This window comes from Drosophila sulfurigaster, chromosome 2R (assembly GCF_023558435.1).
Source record: "Drosophila sulfurigaster albostrigata strain 15112-1811.04 chromosome 2R, ASM2355843v2, whole genome shotgun sequence".
NCBI classification, from domain to species: Eukaryota; Metazoa; Arthropoda; class Insecta; order Diptera; family Drosophilidae; genus Drosophila; species Drosophila sulfurigaster.
In genome coordinates, this window is record NC_084882.1 from 28864996 (window position 1) to 28890445 (window position 25450).

At 40.1% G+C, this 25450-nt stretch overlaps 3 protein-coding genes across 10 annotated transcripts in view; 2 read left to right on the forward strand and 1 right to left on the reverse strand.

Annotated features, from left to right (window-relative positions):
- LOC133836000 (sterile alpha motif domain-containing protein 5) overlaps positions 1–16501 on the forward strand; it is a 167076-nt gene extending 150575 nt beyond the window's left edge. For 2 of the 5 annotated variants that reach the window (XM_062266236.1, XM_062266237.1), the window contains 12 exons: positions 428–514; positions 1330–1386; positions 4570–4627; positions 5104–5315; positions 7370–7533; positions 9255–9336; positions 9847–10053; positions 11745–11937; positions 12964–13106; positions 13185–13444; positions 13520–13641; positions 13760–16501. In XM_062266236.1, the coding sequence (XP_062122220.1) occupies positions 428–514; positions 1330–1386; positions 4570–4627; positions 5104–5315; positions 7370–7533; positions 9255–9336; positions 9847–10053; positions 11745–11937; positions 12964–13106; positions 13185–13444; positions 13520–13641; positions 13760–14196 (2022 nt within the window). In that variant the 3' untranslated portion in view covers positions 14197–16501. Of the gene's footprint in view, positions 1–427; positions 515–1329; positions 1387–4569; positions 4628–5088; positions 5316–7369; positions 7534–9254; positions 9337–9846; positions 10054–11744; positions 11938–12963; positions 13107–13184; positions 13445–13519; positions 13642–13738 lie in introns of all 5 variants that reach the window. The other 3 variants (XM_062266233.1, XM_062266235.1, XM_062266234.1) reach the window with 3 other exon arrangements.
- LOC133836001 (acylphosphatase-1) lies at positions 10578–11114 on the reverse strand. Its single transcript, XM_062266241.1, has one exon. The coding sequence runs from the start codon at positions 11008–11010 to the stop codon at positions 10648–10650; it is 363 nt and encodes a 120-aa protein (XP_062122225.1). The 5' UTR covers positions 11011–11114; the 3' UTR covers positions 10578–10647.
- A 3236-nt stretch (positions 16502–19737) lies between the features above and the next one.
- LOC133837678 (carcinine transporter) lies at positions 19738–23564 on the forward strand. Of its 4 annotated transcripts, none has more exons than XM_062268519.1 (10): positions 19738–20113; positions 20852–21192; positions 21255–21373; positions 21480–21642; positions 21711–21887; positions 21963–22112; positions 22191–22415; positions 22571–22698; positions 22797–23218; positions 23324–23564. In XM_062268519.1, the coding sequence occupies exons 2-10, from the start codon at positions 20885–20887 to the stop codon at positions 23420–23422; spliced, it is 1791 nt and encodes a 596-aa protein (XP_062124503.1). In that variant the 5' UTR covers positions 19738–20113; positions 20852–20884; the 3' UTR covers positions 23423–23564. The 4 variants fall into 4 exon arrangements, with proteins under 4 accessions (XP_062124503.1, XP_062124504.1, XP_062124505.1 ...); XM_062268520.1 differs by having other exon boundaries at positions 20866–21192; XM_062268521.1 differs by having other exon boundaries at positions 19738–20083.
- Positions 23565–25450: the final 1886 nt, after the last annotated feature.

Below are 25450 nucleotides of genomic sequence, written 5' to 3' on the forward strand. Positions count from 1 at the left end.
ACTGCTGATAGGGTCGAGAGGGTTTCGCGACCCTCGTCGTGCACTCTGACTCGTTATTAATTAAAAATTAAAGCCCCAGCTGAAAGGTGTGAAATACAAAAATGGCGTCGTAATGGCGATAAAGCACGTGGATCCCCCACTCAACTCCTTCCTCCCTCCTTGCTCCCTCCGCCTTCTCTCCATCAGCTGTGGCAGCCACAACTGATTTATGAGTCTCTTTGCTTCGTCCCAACCTCAAGCTACTTTCTTCTCCTGCGGCAGACTTCTCGTTGGCCTTTTGTGCATATTTGAAGTCTCACCTCGCGTCGGCCCGAGTTAATAAGCTGCGAAACTTTTGCGCCAATTGAATTGGAAATTGCTTGAAAATTTCGAAATTGAAAATTGAAATTTTAATTGATTTGTGAACCTTTTTTTGTGCACTTTGCAGGCAGCCAACGATCGTCTGAGGCACTTTCAAATGATAAACGGCGGCGCTGGTGTGCCACAACAGAGTTTCGAGGAGACAATCCATAGGGTAAGTTGTACGCGGCGTATACGCAATAAATATGTATGGCGAAGCTAGCGAACGAGCGAGCAGAGCGGCAGCATAAATATTTATGCTGCAAAGCAATGCGTTGTTGCAAGCGGAGGCAACAGCTGCCACTGCAAACAAAATTACTTCAAAATAGTTTACAACAACAAGAAAGTTGCATACCACACCGCACTTATAACATGCTACCACCACCACCCACCCTTAACACACGGTGTTGCAGGTAGCTGTTGCTCGTTGCTCGTTGCATTTGCAATGCAATTTCAACACGAAAGCTGCGCACCTTGCTTCCGAGCACGTTTACCTGCAATGGCAGCTGAAGCAACAACAACAACAACAACATGACTGTGCAAAGTAGATGCATGCAACATTTAAAAGTTCATTGCCGTCAACATTCATTATTAATGACAGCGCGAGTTGCAAGGAGCATGGCAACCAAAAACAAGCAACAAAATGCAATCAACGGCGACAACAAACAGACAGCAACAGCAACAGCAACAACAACACCAACATCAGCAATCTCACAACAGCTGCAACGAGCTGCATAATGCATGCAACAACGCCCACGCCCACGCCCACGCTCTCGCTCTCGCTCCCGCTTTCCACATTCAATTGTGCTGCACGCATGTTTTTCACACCGAAACAAAAAAATAGAAACAATGAAACTTTAGCAGATTTGCAACTTGCAAAACTGTTGCAAGTTATGAGTCTATTAAAATTTGTTGTGCTGCTAAGTGCTTGCAACAAATACAAATGCCATAATTGCTATATTTTGTTTAATCCAATCTCTTTTCATGCAGTTAAAAGTACAAGAAGCAATGCGCAAAAAGGAAAAGTTTCAACGTGAACATGAAGAGGTAAGTGCAAAAAATACTTTCTCAAATTGAAATAAATTCTGATAATTCTTTAAGAATTTTGCGCAGACTTTAAAAAATGTTGAAATAAGTTTTAAATGATTAAAAGTTAGATTTGAGCTAAAGGAAATAAACTTCAAACGTTATTTTAATAATTTCAATTTAAAACCTGACTTGTTGACACAATAATTAAAGTATATACTCTGCAAACTGTCAAAGATATCAAAGTTGAAATTGAAACAATCATAAAACGTTTTACAGCAATAACAATTACAAGCAGTTAGTTAGTTAGTTGGTTGACCAAGGCGACTGTAAAAGAAATTTTATTGCCATCGATAAAATATGCAGAGATTAAATGGAATTCTTTGCTTGGCATTTACTTGGACTTTGCTTGTGTAATTTGCACTTTTTGCTCCATCACACATCATATCAGTTATGCATGCATGTAATGTATACGATACGTATACGCAATATTCTAACATATCCATATCCGTATCATGCATATTTAAGGGCTTACAACCTGTGCAAAAGCTATTAAAATAATTTATTTTTTAACATAGCAAAAGCAATTATTCTGTTGTGGCAAAACATGCAAAGCAGAGACAGACAAAACATGACACTAACACACGTGTATTTACACCTAAGAATACACACACATAGACACACACACATACATAAGTAAAGGGAACACACACAACTGCAAAAACAATAAAGTGTAACGTGGCAAATGATAAACTTTTTGTCTGTCATAAAAATTATTCGAGAAAATTTCAAATTTGCCACAGAGAACCCAAGCAAAAGGATACGTGCCCAAAAAGGTGCCGCACTAATTGCCTCAATGTGTGTGTAAAAGTATGTGTGTGTGTGTGTGTGCGAAAGTGTGTGTTTATATATAAATGCTTGTTTATGGAAATAAACAGTAAATGAAAGGGCGTGGCTGGACTTGAGTAAATGTTTTATGCCAAGGTCCTTGTTAGACTGTTTGCTTAAAGCTATAGCAATGTGTCATTAATACCCTATAAATATGACAAGTGAAAGCATTAGTGAAATAAATAGTAATAGCTCATTATACGCTTAGGACAATGTAATCAATAATTCAAGCTAAATGCTTATATTTAATCAATAATTATTTCCTATTAAAGTAGAGCACGTGATTTCTAAAAATTTTGGTAAAACATGTGCTTTAAACATTACAAAACCTTTTAGGTATGTTTGTTATATGAACTTCAAATAAATGATTATTAATAATAAGAACAAAAATCATAGAAGTTATTTAAGTAATATTGCTAAAAACATCTGCTACTGTTGGATTAGAATTTTTTTTCTTTCTTGACTTAATTTTTTGATTTCTGTTTATAAAACTTCCTATGACTAAAATCCCTGCTTTAAAAATACTTCAAGCTGAACTCAGTTCATTTCCGGGTAAAGCTCTTATCTGGCGCATACTTATGCACTTGCTTTGCCATGTTGCTGATGACCATTCTCCACTAATATTCACAGTTAATTATACAAAGCAGTTATCAGGCCAACGATGTCGTATTCCAATTTCCATTTCCAGACTTAAGCCCCATAGTCATAGTCATAGTCTCTTCAATTTCGTACCGAAAATGCAAAATTCTTGCAGTTGCCAAGCGCACACAAACACAAAAACATAGAAGAGTGTACAGCAAGAGAGAGAGAGAGAGGGAGATAGAGGAGATAGAGGGAGAGATAGATAGAGAGTGAGATAGCAAATGCGTTGCTGCACGACAATTTGTCTGTTTGCATGTCGACGACGTGTGCCGCCTAAGCAACGGCAATAATTTTTGTGCATAAATGAAAAGCATACACTCACTCACACACACACACACACATACAAAACACACTCTTATACACCACACACACACACACATAGTGCACACAACGACATTGTTGCTGTCCATTGTCATTGTTGTTGTAGTTGCTGCTTAACTTGTGCAAACAACTTGCTGTTTGTCTAATTGTAATTGCTGTTCTTGTTGCCACTAGGCCGCCTCTTGTTTCCCTTTCTGTCCACTCTTCTTCCTCTTCTTGGTTGCCAGCACAGCTGCTGCTTATTTTCCATTTGGCCAGAGAGAGACAGAGAGAGAGAAAAATGTATCATGCTTATGAAATATTTATAGTATAAACGATGGGGCAGAAGAAATGTTGCGCCTGCTGCCAATAGTTACTTTGTGTGTCCTGTGTCCTGTGTCCAACCACAGCACTACTAAAAAAGCGACACACAGACAAAGAGAAAACGTATATCGAGCAGTCAATTAAGCACAGCTCTCTGCAGCAATGTGATTAGCTTTAAGGCAGCAGCAAACAGCAGAAGCAGAAGCAGCATAAATTTACAGCACTTCGAGTCAATTGTCGTCGTCGTCGTTGCCGTTGTTGCTGCTGCAAAACATTTAAATGTATTTTTAATGTTGCTGCCCCGAAAAGCTTTTAGCTAATTTTTATGCCACTTTTACTGGCATTTCTCTTGTTGTTATTTTCTACATTTTCTACATCTCTGACTGGCCCTGGCATCCTTTTTTTTTCTCCAAGTTTTTTTCTTGCTTTTATTGTGACTCACACACATGTCTCGTAGAACATGGCCATGGCATGTTCTTAAATTAGTATGCAACACATATTGCGCTATTATGTTGCAGGATAGAGGCAACAACTCGCAACAGCATCATTTCACTTGTGTGCACTGAAAATTGTTTTAGTTTTCAAATGGAATTTTGTAATTTTAACGCCTTTGCCGTTTGGCTTTGCCATTTGCCCAGGCAAAGCTCTAAAAATACTTGTATGTATAAAAACTCAAGCGAAATGGAGAGAAATAGAGGTATGCCCCTAAATGCCACGCCATGTGGCAGCTGCTGCCATTCGCTGACAAATAAGCTAAAGCTTCGACTTGACTGCCAAAGTTGAGCAAGTTTAGTTTTTTTTTTGCTTCGCAGTAGTCACGTCGTCCGTTCAGCATAGACTAAGTGTCTTGCTTCGGCACAACACTTGCCCCACATAAAAAACGAAGCAGCACACAAAACTCGGCACCTAAAAACATTTGTCAAAGATCATAAAGTGCACTTCACTTAGGCGACACACATTTTATAGTTTTCTTCTTTTTTTAATATTATTTGCAAACATTTTTCATACGTTCATCTAATTACTTTATACTTTTTGTTTTGATACTTGCAGATCTTGCGGGACATACGCCAAGGACTGCTGCAAATGAGTCGAGGCGAGGGACGAACGGGTAAGTTGTGCAGCTTTGCAACAAAGTAAAGTGAGAGTCCCATCCCCCAGCAAAAAGAAGCAAATTTCAATTAAAATGCGGCACAATTATGAGCCTTGGACGCCCCAAAGTATGCAGTAAAAATTGTGCACTCCAAATTTGTTGCAGCTGCAGCCAGCTAGCAGACTTCAGACTCTGCTGCTGCTGCTGCTTGCCACACATGGCTGGCTGGTTGACTGAGCGTCACATGCATAAGCGAGCATAAAATCTTATGTCCGTTTCCGGTTGCAACAAACTGTGCAACTTTTTCCCCATTTCAAGTTTTTTTTTTCGTTTCGTGTGTGTGTGCAACGTGGCGTTTAATAATATCATGTTGCCACTGCACATTTTTCGTTTAAAGCCTGCAAAATGCTTCTTCCCCTTTTCTATTCCCTCTGCTGCTCTCTCACTCTCCCCTCTAACTAAGCCACATCGCCTCACAGTCTATCCCTTTGCAGATGACACTTATATGTACGATGAGGCGCTGCGCAATGGACCTGGTGTTGGTATTGGAGTCGGAGCTGGTGGCATTCCCGTTGGTGGCGCCGCACATTATGCGGTTAGTGCGCTGCACCATCAAGGTCATTGGTACGATGAACCGCCCTACGAAAGCGATCCCGATGATTTTCTCATGGCCGGACTCAATTGTGGACCAGCGGCAACAATACAGGTAAGTCGACGCTCTCTCTCTCTATATATATATATATTATACTGCAAGTCTGTGTGTGCTCTGTGATTTATGTGCGCGGTTTGCCAAACACTTGTGCCCACTTAAAGTAGCTGCCGCAATCGACTTCGATTTCAAGTTTCCTGTTTATACCCGCTACACACTTGGGTTGAAGGGTTTTATAACTTAAGTAGTATTTCAATATACTACTTATACATTTCGGTATATTTCAGTATTCTAATATAGTATATTTAAATGATAATACCACACCTTTTCAGTGTATTTCTTTTTATTATTTTTGGTATATTAAGTTGATATATTTAAATGATAATACCACACTTTTGTGCTTTCAATAAAAACAGCTATTTTAAAATGGTTTATTTAATACCGTATTTTTTCGGTATATCAATTTGGTATATTTAAATGAAAATACCACACTTATGCTGTCATTGAAGACAGGTATTCCACATTCGAGCACTCACACTCAACTGTAACTTTCTTACTTGTTTTTTTACGACTCGCAGCCAATTCTCTTTTGGCTTCCACAATGTCGCCAATGCAATGCAATCAGTTCTCCAGTTTCTACTTTTGGATTTATGCGGCACATTCGTCTCTGCTGTTAATCCTGCTGGCAGCCACGCCTTCTTTTGCGCCAACTCCCACTCGCTGCTGTGCCTGTTACTTTGATTTCTCTGCGGATTTCGTGGAAGTCTTCGCTTTGTGCTTTCAATTTTCTTTCTTTTTTTTATTTGCTTTATTAAATTATACGCTGAATATATTTTTGCCTTTCTCGCATTGATTTCCAACTTCGATTTGTATGTCCTTTGGCATTTTCTACTTCTACTTCTGCAAGTCTTTTCGCCAGTTTGAACTTCAACTCACTTTATTTTTATTGACAGCGCACCAAAAAAAGAAAGTGCATAATTCTTGTTGACTTGCGCCCAAGTTGCGCTCGTCGTCGGCGACGTCTTGAGACTTTCTTGCCTTTGGCTTTGCACAAAATATATATTTCTCTATATACATTTTTTTTTGCGGTTCTTTGTGATGATATTCACAGAAGTTGCGCTTTTGTCGATGCGCATTAGATGTACCCCCAAAGCAAAAGCAAACGCAAACGCTTACCTCCTTAGCATTTTGAAGAATTTTGTTTTCTTAGTCAATTGAAATCACTCAGCTGCGATTCGATATCCTTGAGGCCGCCCTTTGCGGCCTTTTCAATTTCATGTTTCACTTTGATGTGGCAATACAACAACAACTAGGAGTGGAAAGGCACAGAAAAAATTTGTTTAGCACAAAGTTTTTGCGGTTTGCGCAGCACTTTAGCGGACCTCGATAATAATGTTAAGCTAGCAATTGTTGTTGTTGCTGCTGCTGTTATATTTGCCCAACAGACCGCAATCGACTGACTGTCGAACTGGACCCAAAAAAGTCCTCAAATAGAAAGCTGCCCTTCTCGCTTTGATCAGACGCAGCAAAGTATGCTATAGTTTTTTGCATAGCAAAGTAGCATATTCATTATCCCAGGCAAGGCTATTTTATGCGGGTTATCCACAATGCGAACATGCAACATTCTTGTGTGTTGCGAAAACTTTGTAATTTACATGTTGTTGCTTGCCACAAATGGTGGCGCGTTTACCTAAATTGAGAGAAGTGTGCGCCTATCTCTGCGTTGCCTTCAAATTGAAAGCAACAACTTTGCAATTTCCGCTGTATGCGAATAAACTAAATTTAAAATTCCATAAAACCGAAACAAAACAAAAATTTGAACTGAACTTGGTGGCTAAAAAACAAGGAAAATCAGAGCAGAGCAGTACCGCAACAGGCTAAAATAAACTCAACTCGCAAAACTGGCAACACGCCGCGCATAAACTTTTATAACTTTGTTAATTTTTCATAATTTTGTTGCTGCTGTATTGTGAGGGGGCAGGCAACAACAACTGCTACTTCAACACATTATGCCGCATGTTTTGCTTACATTTAAAACTCATTCACCAGCTCATGCTCAACTATACTACAAGTCAACCATCTTTTCTGCTCTGTTCTCTCTTCTTTTGCAGGGTGGCCGTGTGCGCTTCTCGAACAACCGCGAGAGCACGGGCGTAATTTCATTAAGATCCGCCGGAGATATTTCACTGCCACAACGCGGACCGCCGCGACGAGGGCTTATCGTGCCACAGCAGCCGCCAAATCCGCCGACAATAATACCCTTAACGCACGCCAGGTGAGTGTACAAGCAAAGTTGGGGGGAGGGTAGATGGATGGGTCAAGTGGTGAGAGTCTGATTGCCATTATTATTTGCAGTTGAGTTTATGACTGCGGGGCCAAAAGGCAAAGCATTAATATTACAGCAGAGCAGCAGCAGCAGCAGCAGAGGCAGGCAACAAAACATACATAAATTGATGACTGTGTCAGGCGGTTATCTGGCGATATTTGGCAATTGCAGGCAAACCCTTTTTGTCTGACCACTCACACTGGTGAAAACTCAGTGAACTACAAAATGTGCCACAAATGTGTGCAGTGTGGCATGAAAAGGCCAAACATTTAGCCCGGCAAACAAGCCAACACTAATAGTTGACCAAAACGAACCAAAGCAAAGCAATCAATGAGCTAAACTCCTTCCCAACTCTCCTCGCATTTATTTGTCAATGTGAAAAGGTGCGCAAAAGGATTGAACCCGACCCGAAGCAATGGCAAAAAGAAGAAAAAGAAAAAAGGTAGCCTCACTTCATTAGTGCTGTTATCAACATTTTGCAGCAGCCACAGACACACACGACCAATGAAAGAAAAGTCTCTTCTCTGTCCATCCGACTGTCTGTCTGTCTGTCTGTCTGTTTGGCTGACTCGTTGACTGACTGACTTGCCACATATCGAAACGCATTGAAGCGAAAGTCATCAATTTCATATTGTTACGCATGCCACAAAGAATAAAACATTCAACAAGGATGTGGAACTGTTGTAGCTTTCTATGTGTGTGTGAGTGAGAGGCAGTGTGTGAGGCAGCTGGACAAACTAATAAGAAGACGAAACACGGCAACACGGCGAGCGACGTCTGCAATATTGCTCGACCGATGGCAGACAGCATCGACACTTGAATGAAATGGCATTATTGCTACTTCAACGCGGCTCCCAAATGAAGCTTCAACATCGCACGCCGCCCGGCTCTCTCTCTCTCTCTCTCTCGTCAATCAGTCAGCCGACCCGTCGCGACGGTTGCCAGTTGCCACTTGCCTGTTTGCCAGTTGCCAGTTGCCAGTTACCAATTTGCAGTCGAGTGAGATGGAAAAGCGTTTTCCACACGTACGCACCACGACGGCAACTATACAAAAGACGTGCTGAAATAACTTATACGCCCGGTGCGCCGCCTCCCTTTGGGCTGTCCCAAAACAAAAAACTTTTCTCAACATACAAAAAAAAAAAAATGAAAATAAATATACAGAAAAAAAATAAATATCAACATGCGAAAAGGAAGTGAAAATCTCAACAGTGTTAAAGTCAAACGGCCAACAATAACAACAACAGCAATAAGAATAAGAAAATTGAAGACGAACTTGGCAAAAGGTATAAAATATTTATTTATATGAGCTCTGCCTTGTGGACCCAAAAGAGAAAAAAAAAGAATGAAGACCTTTGTGCCAAGTGTTATTATTGCTGTGTTTGTTGATGTTGCTCTTGCCAATGTTGTTGCGATTGCTGTGCACACATATTTACTTGGCATCAGAAAGTAAGATTTTTGAAATCAAAACGATGTTGGGTCTACGTTTCAAGCCCTTTTCTTTGGGCCACTCGAGGTGAAGATGTACAAATATTTGATTGAGTATACATATACATATATTTTAAATAGTTGGCAAGCAGCTGCTGACAACTTGCCACAGCTGAAAATATTATTGGGAAACAATTACGAAACTAATACGCATTCTTGACCTTCTTGACCTTCTCTTGCAGATCCCATGATCGTGAGAGTGGCGACTATGCGGGCTCCATATCGGATTTACAAAGCGTTACCTCCAGGCTCAGCACTGTTTCGGTGAGTATACAAAAACGCATTAGACTCTTCGCAGAGCTCATTTAAGTTGCGTTTGGCATTTCTCTCGTATCCCATCCTTCGACCTTACGTGTGTGTGTGTGCGACTCAATGCGTCGTCTAAATTGATTAAGTGCACTTAGTGACAAACAAAGTTCGCATTTAGCCAGCAAGAAGAATAACAAAATGCACCACGTAGTCTGAGACTGACTCGGAGCATAAAAACTCGAAAAGCTTTTTAGCCAAAGTTTTTCTACCAACTCCTCTATCTCTCTCTTTCTCTCTTGGTTTTTTTTTTGTCTCTGTTGTTGTTCTGTTGCCAAACGACGGCACTTAAGCCAAGCTAAACGATGTCGAAATGCGAAACGATGCTTCCAACTCAGACTCTGACTCTGACGGTTGCCTGTTGGCCATTTCATTTGCAAACTTGCCTTGTCTCCACTCGAGCTTGGTTAATACGAAACGCACTCTTAACTTGACGTCTCTCTCTCTCTCTCTTTCTCTCTCTTGTAGATTGGCACCAACAATTGTACAGCACGTTACCGCACGCTTAGCGGCGGCATCGGTGAATCGCCCTCGCTGTCGCCGAGTCCATCATCCGATTACGAGGACATTGGCGCCACAAGGCATGGATTGCCGCCCAGTCTTGTCGCGAAGGCCAAAAAGAATGGGCTGCCACACAAGGCGAATACCATTTGCCAGAAGGCCATGGTGCATCATGTAAGTTAATTAATCACTGTAACTCTGTCTGTGTGTGTGTGTGTTCGAATGAAATGTAATTAGCTTGACATTTACATACGATATGCTAGGGATTCGAATTTTCGTGAACAGCCTTTAATCCTTGCAATTGGTCTACGCCTATGCAAAAGTCAAAACCAAAACTCTAAACCGAAAAACCCTCGAAAATACTTTCAGCCAACGAGGCGTTGAACATGCACTCTAAATGCAAATGCCAGTTAAATGAGTTTTTATGCGCGCTGACGATGGGTCAGATTGTTGCACATGGTTGTTCCAAGCCTTTATACCCAGCCTGTAAATGAAAAGTAAAAGTCCATTTGCAGTGGTAACCAAATGAAAAGTTAAATACAGACAAAGTAGATACTATAACACAATTTCACTTTAAAGATTTCTTTTAAAGTATCTAAGGTAACTACTAAAAAAAATTCTATTGAACTTTAAGGAATCCGGATAAACATTTAAACCTTTCTTTTAAAGTATCTAAAGTAACTACTAAAAAAATACTATTAAACTTTAAGGAATCCGCATCAGCATTTATTAAGCTTCTATGCAACCTGCTCTATTTACGTTTTTTGCTTAGTGTCTCTTTGTTTTCTCTCTGTGACTCGTTTGTCGATGATGATGCTGATGATGAGCATCTTTATGCATATCGGGCAGTATTTGAAAGTTCTTGAAAGCATAGTCACGTTTCTCGTGATCTGTGCTGAACACTGCTTTCTGCACATTCGATGAGGGACTGCCGGTTGTTTTGAGCCAATCTTTCATCAGATTCACCTCAACGCGTGGTCCCTCAATGTAGCCCTTGACGGTGCCACTCGCTGTGTTCATGCACCAACCACGCAGTCCGAGTGTCTTGGCTTTGATCTCCGCATGGCGCCGAAAGTAAACGCCTTGCACTTTGCCAAACACCTCAAATTCACAGGCAAATACAGAAGCCATGCCTAAGCTTACATGCTGTTCATCGAATTCCTTAATTTCTAATGAAAATTTTGTATAATTTTATAAAACATTTGACACTTAAAAAACAGCTAGAAAATTCCCTATACAGAGAGAGCATCTTTTAGTCGTCTAGTTTGACATTGAGAAACTCTTCGCTGTGTTGTCGACTTTACGTCGCCTGAAACGCAAAATGTTGCAGACAACTTTGATGTTTGTTTGCTGCAAGAGTTGCACAACTAGCTGAGGAATGGAGGGAGGGGGTGGGAGGGGATAGAGAGTTGCAATCGGCGCCTAGGCCTGTTGACTAACGGTTGATATGAACAAAGTTTTGTGTGTGGTAGCCACAGCACAAGGCAAGCAGCTCAATTTCGACTGTCAAACTTGCCTCCCCGACAAAGCCAAAGCGGAAGCGCCGCAGCCAAATCCAAAGATCCCAAAAAATAGAAAGAGAAGAAGAAAAGCCAAAAGGGGTTATGTCTATGTGTGTGTGTGTGTGTTTGTATGTGTGGGAATTTGTGTGGTTGCATTAAACTTTTTTAATGATTTAACTAACAAAACTTTTGGACTATTTCTATGCGCTGCTTCAACATGCAATTTATTGCACAACATGGACTTGGACTTGCCCCTGGACCTAATTCTGGACACGGACACGAACACGAACACGGATGATGATGATGATGACGATGCTGCAACAAAAACAACAACAACAACAACAACGACAACTTTCACTACAGTCGAACGAGATGCGTAGCTCGCCAAAGGAAATTGGCGCATTTAATGAGAATGGACGAAACTTTGTTGCCACAAAGGATACATCGAGGGATTTCAGCAATTCCCAAGATAATACCGACCGTGGCAGCATGAGCGATCAGGCGTTTGCATGTTCCGCCAGTTCCGTTGAAAGTTTGCCCAGCGCTTCCGGTTCAAGTAAGTATTTTTCGCCCAGCGAGTGAGTGTGAATGAATGCGAGTGTGAGTGTGAGTGTGAGTGTTGTGAATGAATGAATGTGTATGTGCTTACAATTTAGAGTTTTGATTTTGCTTTCTCTGCTTCTCGGTTCTCGGTTCTCGGTGCTCGTTTCTCGTTTCTCGACTTTGGTTGCAAGTTCGCCTCAGCTGGCGGTTTGTTTATAAAAATTCCCAGACTGCCGCCACTAGATTGGTCTATTAACAGTTGTTGCTGCTATTGCTGTTGTTGCTGCTGTGGTTTTCTGCTGCCGCTGCACAATAACTTCAAATTTAGCCAAACTTAATGAATTTTTAATGCACTTGCTGCACAGTCAAGTGGCAAGTAGCAAGCGGCAAGCAGCAAGAGGCACGTTGCAGCTGCAATGTCTGGGGCGTGGTTAAATAAAAGGGCAGACGTCGACGTCGTTGCTGTTGCTCAGTTTTTAATGAACAAAAGTTTTAGCTATATGCGCAAAAATCTCTCTTTCGTCTCTCTTGCTCTGTAACAAATAAAAAACCATAAAAACCCAGCAACAACAAGCAAAGGCGGCATCGAGGGCGTGGCTGAACAGGAGTAACTTTGAAAAGTGCAAGAAAAAATACTTTATTTTTATGTGCAAGTGTGTGTGTGTGTATGTGTGTGTGTGGTTAGGACACAAAGCAAGGATTAGCCAAAAGCTTTGGCCAGAAAACTTCAAGTGCTTATTTAAATATTTTTTGGGGCTTTTTCGGGGCTTTGTGTCTATAGCTTTGTGTGTGTGTAAAAATATTTGAAAAGTTTTTAATTAACCAAACGAATTGTTTGACTGTATGTGTGTATGTGTGTGTGAGCGCTTTTTTGGCCAAAATGCCTTGGCCCCTTGGCTAATTGGCTGTGGGCGCATTAATTGGAAATTTGTTTGGGCAAAGTTCCAACAAAAATTGTTCGGGAGTTGAGACAAATATTTAAACTTGAGACGAACCATTTACCACTTGCCACTTACCATCAACCATCCAACATCTACAGGCACACAAGCTCTGGTGCGTCCAGGCAGTCCGCATAGCTCCATTTCGGCAGAGGATCGCAGCTCGCTGGCCACCATCTGCAAGGCGAAAGCACTTGTCGACAGCCTGCCCAATCCCTACGACAAGGACGCACTAAAATTCAAGGTAAGCCAGCAGACTCTAATTCTCTCATTTTCCACATTTAAACTAATCCACAAACTTCATTTTTCCTCCACTTTATAGAAGGGCGAACTCATCGATGTGCTGTCGATGAATGCCTCGGGCATTTGGAAGGGTCGCTGTCACGGTCGTGTGGGTCACTTCAAGTTCATCAACGTTGAGGTGCTGCCGGAGCAACGCATGAAGAACTCCAGCAGCAAAACGCTGGCTCCCGCCTCTCGCCTGGCCAACAATGGTGGTGTCAATAGCGGACCGAGTTCGGTGGAGGATCTGCTGATGCGCATTGGACTTAAGGAGTACACGTCGGTGTTTGTGCTTAACGGGTAAGTGGTGTAGATGAAACAAATTTCACAACAAATTTTTTTGTTGGATTGTTTCACCTATCGTTCCATTTGCAGCTACGAGGATCTCGAACTGTTCAAGGAACTCGAACCGGCCGATTTGGATTATTTGGGTATACTAAGTCAGGAGCATCGTGCCAAGCTGTTGACCGCAGTGCAGCTGTTGCATGACATTGAATGTAAGTTGCACCTCAACCTTAACCTTAGCCTTAGCATTGTCACCTCACTTCTTACCTAATCCACAATCACCCAACACAAAACACACACCTAACACAGCTACAAATTTCGCACGCACAGGCTCCGATGTGGACATTGCCGGCTCCAGCTCTGAGAACGATGAAGCACGACTCAATAATATCAACAAGAAGCACGGCGCTTCACCCTTTGGCCGTCGGCATTTCCCTCGCGACTCTGGCTGCTATGAAGGTTCTCCGTTGCCCAGCTCACAGACTCCAACGCAGGCGGTTAACTCTACGGATGAATCGAATAGCCTGGACGATGTGGTGTCCAAGTGCTCGAGTGAGATAATGAAGCGTGTGGAGAGTGCAAGACGCTGCAAGGACAATCCATTTAAGGCCACGTTGCCGGCGCGTGTGGGCAAGAAGTCCTTTCTTGGCGGCGGCGGACTTATGGGCGACGATACGCTCACACGTGGCGGACTCAGTGAGAAGTCGAGCGATTCGGGGGTCAGCAGCAGTTCGCTATCGTCGGGTCCGCTGAAGAGCAGCACTTAACATTTGCCAACCATACTCGCCCACGAGCTGTTGCTTGGCGTTGGCGGCCAGTTTGCTGGCAGCGGCGGCGTCGGCGGCAGCGGCAGCGTCGTGGGTGGAGGCGCCACCTCCCCAACCACCTCGGTTGCCTCCGCCAGCATTGCTGTTGGCGTTGGCAGCCATTCGAGCAGCAGCAGCAGCAGCGGCATAAATGCCAATGCACCGCTTGGCAACATTTGCAACACACTGCCGCATGCCCCGTGCTCAGCATCAGGCAGCAACAGCAGCGGAAGCGGAAGCGGAAGTAGCTCAGCGCTCGGTTTAGCCAACAATCATGTGCCGCTCAATCGTAATATGGTCATGTTGCGCAATCATTTGCGCAAAAATACCAGCGGCAATGCCAGCCAAATGTTGCACGACGACAACAACAAGGATCAATAACAACCCATTTATTACATACAGATCTTAGTTTAACTATTATAATAATAATAATGATAATACTATACAAAATATTTGCGTTAGATTGTATGTATTTCAATTGCTGTGATTCGATAGTGAAAAAAAAGGCCAAGTCGCGTCTTTCAGTTCAAATGTATAGTGTGTATAGAGACAGAATAGATAGACAACCGACAGACAGTGAGATTAAAAAGAGAAAGAGAGATAGAGAGAGAGAGAAGTAGAGATAATGTGGGACAAGATAGAGAAGTGCAGTCAGAGATAGTCAGTCAATCCTTCCTCCGATAATGTTGGCATTTATATATACCTATATCTACACTTATATATATTTATAGAGTTGATGACAAAGAACAGAAAGAAAGAGATAAAGAGAGAGAGAGAGATAGAGAGAGAGCTATATATATGTATACTTAATCAAATCGTTTAACTATTTTTAGTTAGCCTCAACTATTATTTGCCATTTGCCTATTGTTTTTATTGCTATATATATGTATGTGTATTTCGCAACGTGATATTGTCAGACGTCCAACTTGAATTGCAGTTTTTAAAATAATTTAAATGTAAACTGAACAAATATTACAAACTTAACGAAGAGAACTCAAGTTGATTCCTATATTAAACAGCACAAACAGTGCAAGCAATAGACCAATTACAATTTTAACGCAACAAAATATTTACACACAAATTGCCAATTAAATTACAATTTTTAACTATTTCTACTTATCTCGAATCGTTTCACATTGTGTTCAACTTTTAAACTATTGTTAAAAATAAAAAACAAAAAAACGAATACATAAAAACATTATAAAACAAAAAATGAAGCAAGGAAATCCGTCAAAATTGTAAATTTGCAAAATCAGCTTAAAGAAAGAAAATTGTATGCTAAGCAATATATTTGAAATCGTAGACTCCGTGCAAACGAATTGTAAATAACTAGAAACTATTTGACACTGGAGTATGTGTATTTATGCCATATAATTAACGATAATTATTTTAAAACAAAATACACTTAAGTATATGCATAAATATATTTATATAAATAGTATATATTTATTTAACTATTTAGCAATAATCAAAAAAAAAGAAGGACAATGAAATTAGTCAGAAAAGGCGGCATCACAATGAAAGTTTTTTTTATTGATTTCACATTAATCAGTTGAACAATTAGTTAAATAAATAACTACTTTAATCAAGAGCAAGCACAAAAAATATATAATATATATTGTATAATTCATATTTTATATATATATAGAAATATCAGACAAGGAAATACCAATTGACAAGTTAGTGTACATTTTTTGAAGAGGAGAAGTAGAAAGCTCGAGAAATAATTCCAAAATGCTTTTTTCTCATTAATAAGACATCAGACACATATTAAAAATATTCATATATAATTACAATTAAATTTAATCGATGAAAAAAAACGCAAAGAGAAAGAAATTTAAATAAAATTAAACAGTTAGTCAAGAAATTAATGCGCACGTGTTAAAAACCAGAGGGTAAATTTATTCTAATGTAGGCATTTTGAATTTTTATTTATCTAAAAACTACGATTAAGTGTTTCAACTGTAAATTATAATAGCAATTTAACACACAATGCAGAAATACAATGCACAACAAACATGCAACATGGCAGCATGCGACATGTGGCATGCAGCCTGCAGCATGTGCCAACAGTTTCCATTTATCACTGTAAAATTATGTAATTAAATCGAATATGTAAGCAATATTAAAGTTTAAATATTACGAAACAACAAAAAAAAACAAACAAAACAAAATACCTATGGCATCACACTGCAGTTTCAGGCAACAAAGTAAATTATTATAAATTTCATTAGAACACCAAAAAGAAAAACTAAAACAAAAGCAATGCAATGGCGTCATCGAACTTTAAACTCTCCGAAAAAAGCTCACTTACATTTTAGACGAAATTTTCAGCATAGAACAAACAAAAACGAAGAGAGAAAAACAACAGCTAATGAAAGTTTATGCATAAATCAAGTAAAAGTCTTAAATAAAAATGAACATATCTAAAAATTAACAATATGGAATTTTAAATATTTGGGAATGGGATTTGTTTACAGCTGGATTAAATTTAAAAAGGATATACTTTAGTCAAATCTTTAAGGATCTCACATGGACTTTCAAAGTGAATGAAACTGAGTCTAACGATTGGCACCTAAGGATTATAGGGATTTTTGAAAATTATGAACTTTAAACTTTTTCAAGGGGTAGATATAAAAATCGGTCACTTGAAGGACGACCGGGATTGCTTGGGGCACAAGGATAGCACTAACCGATACACACCAATTGGACTCCTGTAAGCAACACAATTAAAAGGATTTTTTACAGCAATAAACGTATATATCGGTAGTATCCTGCCCGATCCTTACGAGTCCTGTGTCAAATAGTACGTAGTCATAAGGACTATTATTCTGTGAAATTTCATCAGAATCGTCCTTGCAGTTCTCGAGTTATCATAGAGTAAACGATTTCGACACCCGGACTGAAAATTTACAACTATTGTATCCTTAGATAATACCAGGTTTTTTTGATGCCAGTCGATAGAGTTTGTCCCTGTGATCCTAGCAAAACAAGTCCCTTAAGAATCGAAAAGGATATGACAGAGTTACGACGTGTTTTCGAAAAACTATAGGACATTTATGTGAAATTAAAATTGCTTATAACTCGGCTGTATCCTCCATGATCCTTGTAGGATTTATGTCAAACGAAAAGTATTCTTAAGGACTATTATCCCGCCAAAGGACATTCAAATCGACTTTGTAGTTCTCTTATTATTATGAAGTGTTTTAGGAATTCCCTAGAAACAGCTTGTTTTCGAAAAACTACTTTTTAGATTTTCAGCCATAAAAGTGTCAAATTCTTAAGGATCTCAAAAGGATACAATCTTTATAGATAAAGATAAATACTACTTTAGTTTTGTATTAAAAAACTTTAAGGACGAAACATTTTTTAACCAAAATCAGTGTCTCCTCTACCTTTTAAAAGAAAATCGTGAAGTCGTTTGACTGGAGAATAAGGTTCTGATTAACACAAACTGATTAACATGCTATCCTTACAAGGCGCGCCTTTTTTTTGTTGAGCTTAACATATAATTGGATAAATCGAATAGATGTAATCAAAATTAAGAACTTGCATGCTAAAGCATTCATTTCAAAAGTTATGTACTATATGACTTAGTTCACCTTAGCTTACATTTCATAATACTGATATCCATCACGTGTTCTTACTTGACACATACTGCTGATAATCAGGAAGAATCTGTTGATTTTCTAAATATAGCATTACTCGCAATTGAGGCCTCCAATAAATTGCCAAAGCTCTGTCTGATCACACAAAGAAGACCGCCTAAATGACTTCATTTGCCAACTTAACAGTACTTGCGCTGTACTTAGGGCTATAATTTCGCTGACATTGAGCGAAGACTCTCTAAGCGTCCATCAATTCAAATAGCTACACGTGAAAGATAGTATGAATAGAACAATATACGGACACACATCGCGATGTATAATCTAATCGTGTGGATTTATATGTGTATGTCGAAGGTGTTGCGGGTAAAAAAAAAGAGTGTAGTATATAAAAAAAAAATAATAATAATGTAAACAAATTATAAGAGATGGGAATGGGAATGGGCATGAGAACAGAATAGAGAGGGATGCAGCAAAGTGGTTTGGCTGCGTCAACAGATGATGCCGTCGGCCTCTGTTGCCATTGGAGCGAAGCGGCGTCTTGATAATCTGGCCTGGTGCTGATTAAATTTACGATACTCGTGAAATAGATCTGTGGCGAAGGCGTAGTAATGTTTATTCATACGACTATAGCAAAGCAGTGACACTTGTCACCAGCAGTAGTTGTAACTGAGCTTAGCTTAAAGAAAAAAATAAACAAGAAACAAAAAAAAAAATGAATTACTGTTCTACTTGATGAGCGAGTATCGCTCTATCGTTGTATCTCTGCCCGTATCTGCTGTAACTATATCTCTGTATCTCTATCTATCTGTATCTATCTATGCTGCAATTGTGTTTATCTGTTTTACTTCTCGTTCTTCTTCTGCCTGTCGCACAACCGGGAACTAGGGAACCAAACAGAGAACCGAGAGCCGAGAACAGAACTGAATTTGCGCTTAAGTGCTTTAGTAAATTGTTAAATTGCTTTTGTCTTTCATTCAACGAATAAGTAAATGAAAATATGAAAATTGATATTATTGCATTTGCACAAACTACGTGGACTTTATCTCATTTTCTGCTACATTTTTGCGCTTAGTTTCAGTTTCAGTTGTTGCGCGATTCGCGCCACAGTCAGAACAAAAGCGCATAACTAATAAATTCACGCAATAATTTAATAATCAAATTTACAAAAAAATAAAATAGATATATGGTATATAGGTAAATATTTTGACTGTGGATAAACTGAGTAAACGCAACTCAACGTGCAATGGAAATTTTTTGCTTAAAGCGTTTTTCGAAATTCTAACTTATCTTAATCACATCGAGAGTTATTCATTTGGCAGCTTAATACAGCTTCGTCGCAGTTTAATATTCTGATATTTTGCGAACGTATTTATTCAGGAATATAAACCTATCTTATCAAGCCGCTTGGCGCCCAGACTTTCAGCGTTATAGAAACACAAAAAAATATCTAATGCCTGTCATAAACACAAATTACACAAGTTACTCATACTTCATCCAATTCTCAGCAATTAAAAATCTTTATCTCTATTAAAAAGTGTGCGACTAATACATACCTTATACTACTTCTTCTTTTAAATTGTGAGCTTTCTCAAAAAGCTAAAATTTATCTAAGACCTTAAACTGTATTTGCACAACATTCTTTGTGATTCTCCTGCTAATCTCATAAAGTGAAACAAGAAAAAGTTTAAATACCTGTTCAACCACCTTTGCAAAAGGTATATTGTAGCCGAACAATGTTTAATTGGAGCGTTCTTAGTTTTATTACAAACTAAAGACCTTCTGTTATCAGCAATTCTTTTATAATGATTATGCACTCTGTCAGCTCGCTGATAAGACGGTTGCTCCCAGAGCGTCCAGCTTTTAAAACCGGCATTTAGGTATAGCTGCTCTTATAACAACACCATCGAGTGTTGGCGACGGTTGATGATCTGCGTAACCGGGCATCTCGATTTTCTCAAATATTATTCGCATGCGAAATGTGAAAAGTGCAACACGAATGTTCATTCAATCAAATTCTTTCAAGTTTCTTTAAGATTGGGCTGAGCAGAAACGCGCAAAGCAATAACAAAAAAGTTGAATCATAAAATTTCTATCGCAAATTTAGAAAGCAAGTGTGTGTATTAAAAACGCAATACCGGCTCTTATCGCAAATTTCGTACAACAAACTATTAAGTACTACTTCAAAAGTGTTGTGAAATATTCCTATTGATTGTGATACCCTCCAAATCACCATTGTTTGGGTGAGTTGACTGCATCCAATTCCGCATTATGTAAGTTTAATCAATGAAATAGTAAATAATATAATTGATAAGAATTAAATATATAATTAATAAATGTCAATAATGTTAAATAAACAATATTTTCATTTAGAATCAATGAGCAACGATTAATTTGTTTTGCTTTCCAATTTTGCCAATATTTGAACTTCTCTCATAATTGGAAATGATTAGAAACGTTTGCCAAATAAAAGAAATCAAAGGTGAAAGCATTTAGTAAATATCAGCATGACTTTCAATCAATATAGATATAAATCACCCATTTAATAACATTTGCTTGGATACCCTAAACCACATTATTGAGCTAATAATAACACACAAAAAAAAGAACCTAAACACAACTTTGTAGTAAATTTCATCATAACAAACATGAGACCCATCATAAAGATAACTCCATCATTATTGCTTCCGATTCTCGCCGCCACCATAAACTCGCCCCATATCATGGCTCTATCTGTTTACCTCAATCCACTATTTGGGCTCTTTTATTAGGCCACCATAAAGAGATTTCAATAAACAGCTTTAATTGGTAGAAATTAAATATGCTTGAGATATCGACGCAAAGGTCTTTGCTTGATAAGTAACTATCAAAAAAAGAAAACCACGTCAAAGATTCAAATGCAATTTCTAAGGGGATTTTATGTGGATCAGCCAGACCTCAGGTCTTTCATAAAGATAAATTCCACAAATGTTTGCACAGATTTATAAGAGTTATTTTATACACTCATTTAGCATCTACGTTGCAGCTAACATAAACAAAGCACAATGAAAGATAAACTGGAGGAGCTAAACAATGACCGAAAGCCATCGGCGTCGACGAGTGTTCATCAAATGGATATAGATGAATCCGAACTGAATGATCCGTTCCAGGCACTGATGGAAAAGGCCGGCAATCATGGACGCTATCAGACTTTGTACAATTATGTGTTTGTAGCGGGTTTGGCTTTTGCCGGTGCCATGACCTATATGAACATTATCTTGGCACTCAATATACCCGATCATTGGTGCACAGTGCCAGGAAGAGAACAAACACAATTCACAATCGAACAATGGCGCGATTTAACGCTGCCCAAGTAAGTTTCGATTGCGAAAAGGAAATAAAAGAAGCTTTGCTAAGGAGACTTTTCAATTGCAGGGAGCCGGATAATCGTGGCAAGGCGACGCATAGTCACTGTGAAATGTATGATATGAACTTTACACAAATCAACGATTGGTCCAGCTGGAACATTAGCCAGAGAACGAATCAAACCACAGGTGAGCACGAATATAGAAAGAAAGTCATCTATATACATCACAGCTGAAGTTTGTATAACTTTGCCTTAATACTTTTTTATGGTCATTGGCTTTTTTTTGGCAATAGTTTGCCAGAATGGCTGGAGCTACGATACGACTTGGTTCGACAGCACAATACCCATGGACGAGAACTGGATATGCGCCAAGGATTTGTTTGTAACAAATGTGTTCGTTGTGGGTCGTGTGACAGAGGTTGTTGGTTCATTTATATTTGGACAAATGGGCGACTCGTAAGCGTAACTAAATTATGTTTCAAGAGTGCAATTTGTAATTGAATTTCTGTTCTTTTTCTATTTAGGCTTGGTCGCAGTTTCGTCTATTACATTAGCGTTGTCTTTTGCTCGGTGGGCCGTCTTGCTTCGATTTTGTGCACCGGGTCGTATACGTGGTTTCTCATCATGTCCGGCCTCGTTGGGCTCACGGTCAACAGTCTCTTTCAATCGCCCCAAATTATTGGCATGGAAATCTCACGGGAGTAAGTTTCGAGCACACGCAAAATAAAACTTTTTCTCGTTCGTTAACTAACTAACTTTTACTGCGAACTCGAAAGGGAGGATCGCAGTCGCATTGCGTTCTTTCAGAGTGTCGGCTGGTCAGTGGGCACCACATTGATGCCAATGATGTTCTGGTGGCTGCGCCAGTGGGATTCCTTTATGTGGCTGTCATCGCTGCCCACAGCGATGGTTTTAATTTTCTCCAAGTAAGTCACGCAGAAGTCAATTCAATTGAGACCAATCGGGATTTCGTATTGAATTTCCAATTTCTCCTCTTTCAACAGATACGTCATCGAATCGCCGCGCTGGTTGATTAGCAAACGTCGCTTCCGCGAAGCCATTGTCCAGTTCAATAAGATTGCCAAAATTAATGGACGCACCTTCGATGTGACCGAGAAAGAGCTGACCGAAATCTACAGTAAGGACAATCATGAAGTTACCTTTGGCATTGCCTCGCTATTTAGCGGATGGCGCTTGGCGAGGAACACCATCATCATGGGCTTTAGCTGGTAGGCATTCACGCATTCCACACGCTCTTCGCTTCTCTTCTTTTTTCGCATACCGAAAAGCAATTTGCATTTCTAACTGCTGGCTATTTTGCTGGCCTTTTCCCTTCGTTTCGCCATTTGTTCTTTTTCAACATTTTTTTTTTCTTCAATTGCAGGTGCGTCGTGGCCGTTTCGTACTTCACATTGGTGCTGTTTGCGTCGCGCATGGCGGGAAATCCGTTTTTGAACTTTTTGTACCAGAGCGTTGTTGAAATTCCCGCCTACATCATGGGCAGATACCTTGGTGAGTGCAAAGAAACCGGGCGATTGTACCACTGATTGGCAGCCTACTAACTTCTTCACTCTTTTTTCTTCTCTCCTGTCCATCTCTTTACGCTTTAGGCGACACATTGGGACGTCGCTTTACCAATTCGGTGTCCTTTCTCATTGCCTTTGTCACCTGCATTCCCATCGTTATGTATGCCACGGATGAACGTTTCGAGATGCTGATGATCTATCTGGCCACCTTTATCAAGTTCCTCAATGCGTTAACGTTCTTTACGGTCAATCTGCAGTGCCTCGAAATCTATCCGACTTGCATGCGACAAACCGGTTTGGCATTGGGCACAATTCTGGCCAATGCAATTGGTGTGCTGGCACCGTATTTGGTTTATCTGGGCACAACGGTCGATATTTGTGCACCGTACTATATATTGGGCACCCTGTTTCTGCTGGGCGGAATCGGTGTGCTCTTCCTGCCCGAAACGCTGCACAAGAAGCTTCCAGACACCATCGAGGAGGCGACCAACTTTGGCAGGCACGATGTAAGCAAAGTATATCATCGTCACCATCGACGGCATCTAATTTATAATTTAAATTATGCAAAGCAGCCGTAGTCTAATTTCATTTTTCACAAATTTAATTTACAGAAATTCTTCAGTCTGCCAAAAGCGCCGCTGGCACAGGACAAGAAGCTGCCATCGGAGCCGGAGTTAACCAAGCTGAATCAGCCGGCATTTGCACCATGAAGCCAAACCAATGGCAATGGCAATTGATTTGCCACCGCCACCGTTCTCCGTTCTTATTTTATTATTATAATATATATATAAATTTCGTTTTTTTCCCGTTTTGTGATGTTACATTAAGTACGCCCCAAGTATTACGAATAAACTGTTGTTATTATACTTATAAGCATGTGAGGTAGCTGTAATAAGCCCTATATAAATCACAGCGTCGTCGTTGTCGTTGTTGTCGTGTAGAATGAATGAATGAAATCTCTGCAATGAGTTTATCAGCGCATCTGTCAGATATTTACAAATTACCTGTGATACCATTGCCCTTGGCATGCATAAGGGATGAGCGTGGGAGGGAGAGAGTTCCAACTCCGGCTTCAGCTTCTGTTGCTGTTGCTGTTGCTGCTTATGCTGATGCTGATGCTACTGTGGCTAATTTAATAAATGGCATCGTATACACACGCGTCGTATACGTAATGCGCAGCACTCGTCTGATTTATGCCAGTTATGTATCAATTTTTATCACCAGTCGCAAAAATGAGCCGCCCTCTAGCTCTCTTCCCTCCAAGGAGTTGGCAAAGTGTTAAACTGTAAGCAGACACTAACACCAGCAGCATAATTTACATACTCTTCTTTTGTGATACCCTTTCTTTAAGGTACTCTTCTTTGGCGCTGACAAACGCCATCTGCTAGTCGCAATACCCCAAAAAACAACACATTCTAAGCTTGCAAGTTAGTGGCAAACTTGTTTGTGCCAAGGCAAGCAGGCAACAACGTGCAACTTTTATGTGGCAAGGTGTTTCGTTTTTCAAGTTATTTATTATGATTTATTTGCCAATGTGGCACGCTGATGTGGCAGCGTCTGCTGAGACTGAGACTGAGACTCAGTCGAAGGCTTTCAGCTTTCAGTGTTGGCCTGCAGCAGCGATAAGTAAATTGTTTATCCTACTTGTGAATTATGTGCTGCGACGGCCAGCCAGCTATAGCTATAGTAGCAGGCATCCAGCTTGATGATCATGTTGATGTTCTTCGAGCTCTGTGCTCCATAATGGCTCTGGCAGCAGCTAACATTGTTATGCTTTCATAAACAGCTGAGCGCAATTTTCTGATAAGCCAAGTCCTCACTGCACTTCTATGGATACGTGTGTGTGTGTGTGTGTGTGGGTGTGTGGGTGTTTGCTAGTGTTGGTGGCTATTTGTTTCAATTTATCATAAAAGGCAACGCCGGAAGTCAGCCAAGTTGCAGTTGAATGAACGACAGGCGAGAATGTCTTGAGCCGGCTTAAGGCCTTAAGACAACGTCCACGACGAAGATGCCAAAGTCCTTGGCACTGAGACTCCATAGATTTACAATGGGATTTTCAGGCATTTGATGTTTGACTCGAGGCCACTTTAAAAAGGGTCGAACAGCAACTGCATAAATATTATGCACAATTATCAGTGTCTGGCTGCCAGCCAAATGCCATTTTTAAAAATGAGCTCAAAGCCAAGTCAAGCCAAGCCAAGGCAAGCAGTGCAGCAATAATGAATACAAATGAGTGCAGCAGCGAGATAGAGAGGGAAAGAAAGCGAGAGAGACAGAGTAGGAGATAGTGAGAACGGTTGAACAACAATTAAGGCCAAATGAAATGTAAATTAAATTGTATTTATAGTTAATATTAGCGCGCGGCTGAAAGTATGCAACGCCTTTTTTCATCGAGCAGCACTTGTGAATTTCTTTGGAGTTGCCAAGAGTTGCCAAGCGGTTTATACCCGCGGTTTTTTTGTTGTTCTTGTTCCATATTTCACTCAATTGGGAATGAATGAAAACTATTTGCAATATTTCATGCAAACAGCAACGAAATCCAGTCGAAGGCAGAGTTGAACGTTGCACGTTGCAAGTTCAACGTTTGCCTTGCTGCGGGTGCAACAACAATGATTGCGCTTTATTTGCGATAATAAAACACACCATCGCGCCCAGAACGACAGCGACAAACAGTACCACGAGAGGGGGGAAAGAGAGGAACGATGGCGACTTTGGCGAAATCGAACCGCGAAATTGTA